Here is an 11446-nt window from a genome sequence, read left to right as displayed (position 1 = left end):
ACATTATGTATTAGGTGAGCCCGCATTTATACTTCTATGCCCATTGATGTTACCATCTTGGACACCCTGTAATCGGTTGCGATGCAGAGCGAAGGCGACAATTATCAAGACAGGCTCACTGTGTATTGTAAAGTGCAACATCTAGTCCCGAGCGCATAGAGACCATGTATTATGCGCTATATAAGTCTCCAACCATTACCATTACCATTACACACAACTTTGTGATCTTTGGAAGTGGGAATTTTTGATGGAAACTTAAGACGACGATTAATGGAAGAGCTGTTGCCAATGATGCAAAATAAGTTGTAAATGTATATACGTAGACCATAATGTGAACGATGCAAGATGCTATGTTAAACGTTAAGTAATTCAGTTAACTCATAATAACTGTTGCACGAATGTACCAGCGTCTAGCATACATATTGTTATTGATATTTGATAATGTAAGCTTTTAAGCAACGACTGTTCATCCAGTGCTTCTGGTCAAGTCACACCGTACGATACATGCTTAGATCTTTGACATACAACCCAACTTTTTTTGTAGATTCTTCTGCATTTTTTATATATTGAGTAACAAATTGAACAAGATTTTGTCCACTTAGAGATCACACGTCAATACGTTTTGTATTAGTTAATCACGGTTCTTAAAAAACAGGAAACCCGTGAATAACAGAAGGGATATACATAGTATTTTTGACACATGCGCATTTCCTAGGGGTAGTAGTGTAACCCCCCACGGGAGCACATGAGGGGAACTTCCTGATCACCGTTTGAACAAAAGCTTTGCACGTGAACATTACACCTACACATTCATGTGACATGCTAGTAAATCTATTTAGAAGTATAAATCTAAGGATAGTAACAGATAATGAGAAAGATATCACCTCAGGATTATTTTGATGAACGGTTTCCTTTCTTGATATTTCAAGATTGATCGAACAATAAAAACGACAAATTGTTGTAATTGGCAATTGCATCACCTTTCTACCTTGCTATGGCGAAGAACCTCAGGTGTATATACTTATTTGCAGCTAAGATAGACTTACAGTTAACACTGATTAGCTGAATAAATATTTTAACGTTATAGGCTAATTATTGTGTTGTGTCTTCCCTTAATAATTAACACGTAGGATCGTCTTATTGGTTGAAAGTTTGATTACCATAAGTTCAGAAGCATTTTGATTGGCGTAACATTATTTATTGTGGACACGCGAGCGTTTGTTCGAGACGAATGCATGACTCTTTGGTGACTGACAATTGATGTAATTATAATAATAGCGTAGTAATTATTATTATTGATATTATTTATTATTATAATTATATTACAAATTTATCATCATATCAAAAATATATTATTAATTATTCGAAGCACAGTGATGGTATACTTTTGATATGATGATAAATATTATGTAATATAATTAATATATTTTAATATACAACATCAACAGCACTACCAACACCAACAACAATAATAAATAATAATTTATAATTATGATATTCAATTAATAATGATATACCGGTGTGGTAGCGCTAGTTGATCTCTGTGCTTCGAAATGAAAAGAATGAAAAAGACTGTACAAATAACATAGGCCTAAACATAGACAAAATTTATATTATATGAGTACAGATTAAAATTATCCAGCAGGAACGTTTCCTTGTTTGTATCCTCTAAACAAAGAAAGAATTGTAGACTCGCTGATGTGAAGTGGAAGGGAATTACAAAGTTAAAGAGCAACATTCAGATAGAAATAACGCTCACCACTAGAAAGATGCCGCATGGATATGGACCTTCGAAAGCCAGAGTAACTCTGTGAGCGTAATGGGAGTTGGAATGTAGCAAGAGGAAAGATTATGGAGAGCCTTACGTGAAATTTCATTTTGCGTTTTGATTGTAAAGCACAAAATTAGGAGAAATGAACACGCTAAAGACTAACCATAAATTTAATAAATCCTAGCATCTGTATACGTTTGAGAAAAAACATATTAAATGCTTGCAGTACACCACGTACATAATTCTGAAAACTGTTGTTTTTGTTGAGACTTCTTAGGCCTTCTTGGACGTGCAGACTTTTGAAACTTTTAGTCGGAGTGATTGACGTCTTTTATGATTGACGCTGCCTCGTTTATAATAGCTTAGGTTCATCGTTAATGAAAATCTTTCCTTTGAACACTCTACAATTTTGGCTCACTGACCATTATACTACAACAGTTAATGAGATTAAATATTAGCTCGAGCGATCTAACAACGAACGAATACGCAAGATTGATGGAAAATCACTGATCAGTATAAATTATGGACTTATTTATCGCGTAAATCTGTGCCAATCTGCTGTTAAGTGTAGGCCTAATTACGCTTGCAAATCGGCTGTCATTAATGCATTATGAGGTACAGGTATATGCAAGTTTTAATGGCTTAATAGTTGATCTTCTAACCTTCAATAAAAACCCACTCTGTGCGCACATTAACGAGTGATAGCATCCGTAGTTTGAATTTTCCTGGAAGTGCACTTCTGTATAAAACGTAAAAATATAGCAAACATGTTCTCTGCCTGTAGCAAGTCTTTTAAGTAACACGTTTGCCCTAGAGGGCGGTAGACAACTGCGTAATAAATTCACAGCGAATCAATTTTCCCCTAAATACCGGCATTTAATAACAGTGTAACAGAATCCCAACAAGTGCACTCGTGTTTCTCAATTAAAATCCACCTTTGATAATGACTTGTCTTGTTAAAATAGTAAATTTTATCATGATATATATATACCAACAAAGATGTGTATAAGAGACAGATATATATATATATATATGTTTTGCTCCTCTGCTAAAGGAGCAACTATTTCACTTACAACCACGCATGATAGATTGTTACAAAATACAGCACTGCAAAAACAAGTAGTTATAACATGAACTGTGATGACATCACATGCTTATGTTCTTGTGAGCTATAAATTCTGCCTCGAAAATAAAGAATATAGTAGAAATACTCATCTCTATTCACTTTGATCCAGTTGGACTTTTCCTAATGACATAAAATTAAATAAGTAAAGATCAAACTCAACCACATTGTCTCTCCATTGTCTTACAGTAGATGAGAGGTGAGCATAAAATAGGGTCGGATGGCCAGAGCAAATCTTTGATTTAACACTGAGGGGTAAACTAAAACGATTTATGGAGAAACTTTCGTTTCTAATGTGGTTGTAAAAATATTCATGCCCTGCTTTTATACCACTTTATGTTCAGTTTTTTTTTTGTTTTTTTTTTACAGATGATTGATATCAGGCCTGCACAAGAAGCAGACTTTATCAATCAATCAATCGATTGACTGACTTATAACGTGCATTATAATAATAAAGATTTATAATGGGCATACCTCCACCAATGGTGCTCAAGGCGCAGTGTCAATTTCACCACAAAATAAAAAAAATCCACATTAATTCCCAGAAGAATTTAGAGCAGAATCCGTATACCAATTTTCCAATCGAGGCAGTGTTGCTCCCCATATAAGTATGCGCAGTTGTTGTCTCAATATGCCTAAGATGGTCTCAATATGATAAATAGATAATTTTTAAATTGTTTTTATTATATTATTGTGGGTCTTAGGAAATTTCTATTAGCGTGCATGTGGCTCACAAGCCACACTTTGCCCACATGTTTCCTGTATGAAGACATTCTGATGGTAAACAATGCTTTGTGAATACTTAATATAAATATAATTAAATAAATATTATACCCAGGAAAAAAATGATATATACAGTACAGTATATATTTTTTATTACCTAAATAATGAAAGGTACACCGAATCTGGGGAATAAGCAGTTTTTTTCAGGTACAATTCTTGTACAAAATATAAATATCACATTGTTAACTTTCTTTAGTGAATTTTGTATTTGTTTTGTTGGGTTTTTTTTGTGCTTTTTTTGTAACTTAAAGACCATATATAGGTCTAAATAATTGTGCTGTATGTTACACTGATGTTCAGGTTTGTATAATGTCAAGTAAAGTCAATTCTATTAGTGCACATAATGATACATTTTATTAGAAACTTACACCAAATTATCACACCAATTTAAAAATCATAAAATAAAAGTAAGCTTATAATAAAATCATTAAACTTTAGTTAAAGATTAATGATTTTGATATTGATTCTTGCCATGCAAACTTTCAAGAAATATTTTACTGTTACAACAAAAACCCAGATATATTGCACCCAAACATGAATTCTGTTTCTATAAATATTCATAAGAAGTCTTTTACGAGTATTTGTATGTCAGGAAAATTTAAATAATTATTACCAAAATAAATAATGAAATTTTTAAATACAGTAATGTTATTAAACGCACACTGTACTATTACATGGCGTAATGATGATGGTGATGATGATGATAACAATAATAATAACAATAACAAGAATGACAAAAACAATGAGAAATAGCAGAAATACATTATATTATATCAAGAAATGTATATTTATAAAAGGATCAAATAAATTACTAGCTTGCAATTCAGACCTGGTAGTTGTCCTCTTACCAAGGGACACCAACTTACTCCTAGAATATCTTAGCATACCACCTGGAGTAGACATGTGAACTCCATCTCGGCTGTGGCCAAAGGTTAAGTTAAGGTAATATTAATTCAGTTTCATTCAATACAAAATTGTTTAAATATGGAAATCTTAAAAATTAAATTTAGGCATCTATACAAAAAAATAACAGATGCCCAAATACATTTTGGTACAGATGCTTAAATTTAAAAAACAGTATTATTATGCATCTTTTGGCAAGGGAACAATGAAAATATAACTTATTTAAATATACTAGGTATTAATTTTAATTTTCCTGTTAGTTCACCACAAACAGTATATCCTTATACATATTTACATATAAGGCACCAAAATAAATACTTTAATAAAACATTGAGCATATGGATACAGCTGACTAACATTTAAGAAGATTCCTTTCCTAATCCATTTTTGAAATTAATTTCTCAAATAGTGCTTGGATGTCTGTGTTGCGCTTGGCTCCTATCTGCAATACTTCCTCATGGTTTGCTTCGTCTTCAGTTTCTTCGCCGAACATTATACATTTGTTGGTGATAAGTGAAAGACCAAACACTCTCAAACCGCAATGCCTGGCAACAATCACCTCCGGACAGGTGCTCATACCTGAAAAAATGGAGAAGCCAATACAATACAAAATTTACCAATAATATATATTCTATACAGGGGCGGATTTAGGGGGCGGGGTGCAGGGGGGAAAGAAAAAAAGAAAGAAAAAGAAAAAACGATAGGCCTGAACGCGTCAAATATTATTTTCGGGTGTCTAAAGCACAGAAATTTCGCAGGGGCATGCCCCCGGACCTCCTATTTCAGTGTTGTCTCGATCGGCCCAAATTTCAGCCCCCGCTTTTGGACATCTCTGGATCTGCCCCTGCTATATATCTATTAGCTATTTTACCAAAGGAAACTAAGAGTGAAACCTGTCCAAGAGTCACAAAAAGAATCTAAAAAGAGTATTTCAATTAGTTTATTAAAAACATAACAACAACCTTATTCTGGTTAGTACCTTTCAAGAAACTGTAAAAACAAAAATACTTAAAATTCTATAAGTAATCAACTTTTCCTTACCGACTACATCCCCTCCAACACAGTTTATGAAGCGGATTTCAGCAGGGGATTCAAATGAAGGTCCGGCTACCATGCAGTATACACCCTCACGTAAAAATGATGCATAGCCGAGATCTGTTGCCACCTCATGGGCTAACCTCCTGAGATCATGGTCGTATGCGTTTGAAATTGCTGGAAATCTTGTTCCAAATCTTCACACATAAAAAACAAAGGTGACAATGTATTTATATACTTGTACACATTCTGGAGATGGCAGTGATAGATACCCATACAAATTCTAGCTGTACCTTAAAGGTATTCTTATTTTCTACTCAATACAAATAAAGCAAAAACAATGAGTATTAATGTGCTATTATTATTAAATAATTCTAAATTCTAAAACAATTTAAACTGAGTCTCATAATGAGGTTAAACTGTTACAGGCATCATCACATTCTTTTATTTTCAACCTGGAAAGTGCATACAGTATACCAAAACGTTGGATGCAAATGGGACAAAAAAAATTGAATTACTGTATTTCCCCGCCATATTGCACACAAAAGAAACCAGATGTTACCTTTCAATATTTCTAGGAAATCAATAACTACTGATTTTCAACAGATGTGTAATTTGGATTATAATATTCAGCTTGTTAATTATAGTACCATAGAAATAACAAGCATTAGGGTACTCCACATTCATTCTATACTCAATACAGAGTAAGTGAAATGAGAGTTTTATTAAGGTAACCATAAAAAAATGTTTTTGATTAAGCCATTGTCAAAGCGGCATGGATATGAGTTGTAACTACCCAGCAGGAGAGGTCAGGATTTCACCACATCATGCAGGTTCACGGACCACACATCAGCCTCACCACACTACAAGGAATTCAGGTCACAGCTCAGATAATAAACTGGGATTATATTAGTTACCAGTCATGTTGTTGTCCTACAGTATTATTATAATATACATACATAAATCACATATAAAATATAATACAACATAATTACTATATAAGTACCATATAATAAAAGGCAATCTCAATACACAAGCCTACACATGATGCTCTACATAAACTCATAATTATTATAACAACAACAACAAGAGCACTCAGTAGAGAGCATATCTCCACCCACCGCCAAACTCTTTCTATAAAATAAATGCACTCAGTAGAAAGTAGAAACACCAAAACATTACACACACACACACACAAACTTACACACCTGAAAACATATATCTCCTGGCGGAAAAAATAATAATAATAATAAAAATAATAAAAATAAAAATAATAAAAATAATAATAATAATAATAATAATAATAATAATAATAATAATAATACAGTAATAATAACAAAACGTATTTATATAGCGCCTTATGGATCACACCACCAACCGGGTATTTCTGAGTCTTACGAGGCCTAGTATATGGAGTTGTTTCAATTGTGAGAAAAAAATCCTGATCACTGACAGAAATTGAAAACAGCACCGTGGATTGGAATGCAAGTATCTTAACGATAAAGCTACAGCTCCACTATTTGTTGATGCATGAGAGTTTGATATTGTTCTTCTGTACCTTTCCTCATTTGGTCCTGTTAGTGGATTATTGCCAGCAAGTCCCGGCATATTGATGTGGTCCTTAATGATCATCATGTCCCCGACTTTGTAGTCTCTGTTGACACCTCCTGAGGCATTTGTTACAAACAACGTCTTGACGCCGAGTAGACTCATAACTCGTATAGACACTGTCAGCTGGAAAAGAGGAAAATTTGCCTATATATAAAATCACTTTATTTGAAAACAAAACAAAGGAAAACATAAAAAACCTAGGTTGTGATCGTATAATGGGAACATGCAAGGTAAATGAACAGACAAACAATTACAAAAGCTACTGACACTAACAGAATGAATAAAAGTATACATTACAAACATATAGAATAGAAAGACAAAACAAGGAACCAACCTCATATATTAAGTACTGATAATATTAGTGAACTACAGTATAAACACCTGGTTGGTATCACTTACCTCTGATAAGGAATACCCCTCATAAAAATGGAATCTTCCAAGCATACACATCACCGGCTTTCCCTCAATATATCCAAACACAAACTTACTCTTATGTCCTTTAACTGAAATGAGAAAAATAGTCAAATTTTAGTAATTTTCCTCATCATCATCATCATTATCATTGCCATTATCATCAATAACACAATAACAATATGATCTCAGCCAATCTTGTCACAATACCCAAATGACATTTTACAGGACCCAAGATAATATGTTCAAAAAATATGTAGCATACCAGAAAATGAAGACAGGCATAATGTAAACATACTGATCATTACAGACCGGTAACCTTTCACACTTGAAGTGCGTCATAGCCTGATCTTGCGGACAGACAGGGTACCATGGGTTAATAAGCATGTGAGAAGTCGATTGTAAAGATATTTCTAAGTTGTCATGTCTCTACAATCATGTGATGCCAAGATGTTAGACAAAAAGATGCATCAAGGAAATTAATTTTGAATTGATAGGTTTTCAAATCAATATATAACTTCCCATGATGAATTAGCTCCGTATAAAATGTTGGTTATTGTATGCATTTTAAAGTATCATACTCTCAAACTAGGAGGATATCATGCAAGAAAAAATTAAACACTAATCCACCATAGTAAAATTATAGTATTCTATTCTGCGCATTTTGCTATGCTGTATAGTGCGATGTGGCTTCATTTATTCATTCATTTTTTATTCAGCCAATAACATAAACAAGTTGATACAATACAATTATAAGGAAATTTAACAAATATTTGAGACTATATAACCTACAGTAAGTTGGCTGGATTAACTATGTGAATAACACTCTGGATCTCAGGCTTGTTAGTATGGTCTTAGAATTTTTGAACATACATATACAGACAATAATTAAATTAAAAAATAATATAAGTAAAATTTATTGGAAAGCAAAGCATAACAGATGAAGTAATTAATAGAATGATATTAAATTGATGACATGAACATTAACAATTACAAAATCATATAAATCCAAACTTTCATTTTAAAAAGCAAGGCAATTTGATGTACAGGTATAATAATTCAGTGTTAAGCAATTACTATTATAAAACAAATTGAAAATTGGAATATGAAAAATATAATTTAGTTAAAAAAGCAAACAACAAAGGAAACTAAACAATAATATAGGAGCCTATAAAGTAAAATACATTTGGGCATCGCTTACAGTAAGTCAGCTCTAAATGTACAATCAATATGGCCCTATGCCAAAAATTGTAACACTCTAATAATAATAATGCTTCCTTATGGTGACAAGACCCATGCTCAGCCGATAATTTATCTGACAGAAGTCATTCTTGGGTCACCAGATTGTAATGTCTTGCATCCATTCATGTCTGTTTCTATTTGTTTAATCTATAGGTCAGTACTGCCATCCATCATGTCCCAGACATCACTATATGGAGTATGGGGAAAATGTAGATACTGTACTAGTTGTACACCACAAAATTTAATACCAGTAAGAAGTCAGGGAAGGAGGGAGGGGGATAAAGGCCCCGGATCATCAGACAAACATAGGCCCCTGTCCCCTCATCGAGCCAAAACAATAATTTCATGAACAACCTGAAGAGGTGGAGTTGAATAGCTTGGTGGTTAGGATGCTTGCCTTCCAATCCCAGGGTCCTGGGTTCAATTCCTGTCAGTGTTGCAGCTCCCCATTTCACACTTATAAACATTGTATGTTCTCTTTACTGACATTTTGATTTTGTGTGAAAATAAAGATTACCTGACTCAGACTACAAAGAGGGTTTTTCACCTTAGCCTGACATGCAGCATTCTGTCTATCTTTTTACATTAATTCTAAAACCCAACGATGGTTTTGCTCCCCTTAATTATCCTCTTAAATCTATCACACACACCACATACTGACTGATAATAAAAGGATTATAAGTATAAAATACTGTACAGTATCTACATATTTGCAAACTGTATTATATACTGTACAGAAAACATACTACAGTAAAATCTCACTTGTTGTTTGTGAATCATTAACATAAGGGTTTGAAAGTGTAGGCATAAGTACTCTTTTATGAAAAAGATAAAATGTTTATTTCAAAATGGCACAAAACATTGTTTTTTGCATACTCTTTCAGGGGGAGGGGGTCACAGAAAAGAGTATGTTTTGTAATTAAAATGTTGAAAATTTTGGACAACCCCTGTAAGACGTTTCAAATTATAGCATATAAATATTTAGAATATTTCATTAACTTTCACTTTTCTATATACTACTTCTATATTTTAATACTGTACACACTGTGTATTCATTCCAGAACATCCTGTCAGTACAATGTACAGTATACAGTTGAAAGAAATCAAGAAGTGTACCAACCACACCCTGGTATTTCTGGTTGTTTATAATAGTCCCCAATACTGGCCCCTTCCTAAAGAGCCATACAAATTAAAGTCAATATTTGTAGTGAACTTGAGAGCACTTGTGCTCAGGTTGGATTTCCTGGCTATGATTTAACATGGGATTTGATTGGTTCATCAAGAATGACTGTAGTGTAATACAGATAGTATATAAACTATGATAGGAAATGATTAAGCACAGTATTAAAAAACAGCATTAAAATGAGAATAAACTAAAAGATTAAAGTAAAATATTCAAGTATAAAGATATTTCTAAAATGATATCAATGTCAGTAAACTGTGTACAACACATGAACATTTAACTCCACAACTCACAGTCCATCATTATAGTACAGTACAAATATATTGATACAACAATCATCCATTTCTTTGTGTTTTATATTGCAAATGAATGAAAAATTAAATTGAGGTACAGCAGGTATTCTCAAGGCAAAAAAAAGACAGTGAGAGTTACCAATAAGAATGGTTTGATGTTGGACTAAGGCATGGGACGGGGAGGGGTTACTTTGTTTATATTTAGTGGAAATATCTTGTCATAGACAAGATAAGAATCTCTGATGATTACCTCGCTACAAAACAAGTTGAGTATGATGAAGTTGTTTATTACCAAGTACAACAAACATACTTGAACTTTATCACGGAAGTTGAACAATTATTAGGATACAATTTATCTAGGATTAGCACTTTGATGAATAATATATTACCTTAAGGAGAAAAAAAATTGTTAGAGTACGTGCATTACGTCATGGTATCATATGAAAACACTTCATTACCGAGTAATTAACCAATGTACCACAATGCAAATTGAACTATGTATGTTTACCTGTGCTGACAGGAAAATCAGGTATATCTTCATAGGAAAACACCTCCTTGTGTTCAACTCGATCGCCTAGCCCCGCCAGCCCAGTCCCACAGATGATTCCAATGACAGGCTTGATATTAATCTTTCCTCTGATGAGGTTCGCCATGGATTCAATGCTGTCATAGCTGTATCTGTAATTCAAAAATTTAATTGTGAATACAATAACCAAAATAATAAAAAACAAATTATTTGAGTCAACTTTCACAGTTTGTACTTTTAAGGAGAAATATTAAGGCCTTGTAATAAATTCCACGATGATGAAACAACATGCTACAGTAAATGCCTGAACTTGGACATCTGCAACACTACTGTATACACAAAAAGCTGTTTGCAGTTTGACTGGGGCAAATATATAATGTGACTTGTGTGTGTGTGATGATTTATGTTATATCTAAATATATTTTTAAAAGGATTTTGCTTGTCCTTCAGTTCGCTGCAAGGACAATCTATGCCCTGGTGGCTGTGTTTACATGCACATGGTTGAAACACAGGTGTGGGGGAGTCAGATGGAAAATTGCCCTCCTGTCTGACAAGCATGAGCTCC

General features: G+C 33.3%; 1 protein-coding gene across 1 annotated transcript in view; it reads right to left on the bottom strand.

Moving 5' to 3' along the window:
* Window positions 1–3238: 3238 nt before the first annotated feature.
* Window positions 3239–11446, bottom strand: part of LOC117124077 (purine nucleoside phosphorylase-like) — a 10756-nt gene continuing 2548 nt past the window's right edge. The window contains exons 2-6 of the mRNA XM_033270208.1: window positions 10864–11033; window positions 7626–7729; window positions 7174–7349; window positions 5622–5812; window positions 3239–5159 (exon numbers count right to left, since the gene is read on the bottom strand). Coding sequence (XP_033126099.1) covers window positions 4957–5159; window positions 5622–5812; window positions 7174–7349; window positions 7626–7729; window positions 10864–11033 — 844 coding nt within the window. The 3' untranslated portion in view covers window positions 3239–4956. The remainder of the gene's footprint in view (window positions 5160–5621; window positions 5813–7173; window positions 7350–7625; window positions 7730–10863; window positions 11034–11446) is intronic.

This window comes from Anneissia japonica, unplaced genomic scaffold (genome assembly GCF_011630105.1).
Source record: "Anneissia japonica isolate Jap-2015-1 unplaced genomic scaffold, ASM1163010v1 scaffold522_len1101056_cov227, whole genome shotgun sequence".
Classification (NCBI taxonomy): Eukaryota; Metazoa; Echinodermata; class Crinoidea; order Comatulida; family Comatulidae; genus Anneissia; species Anneissia japonica.
The sequence above is the reverse complement of the archived record's forward strand: the minus strand, read 5'-3'. Positions and strand labels throughout refer to the sequence as shown.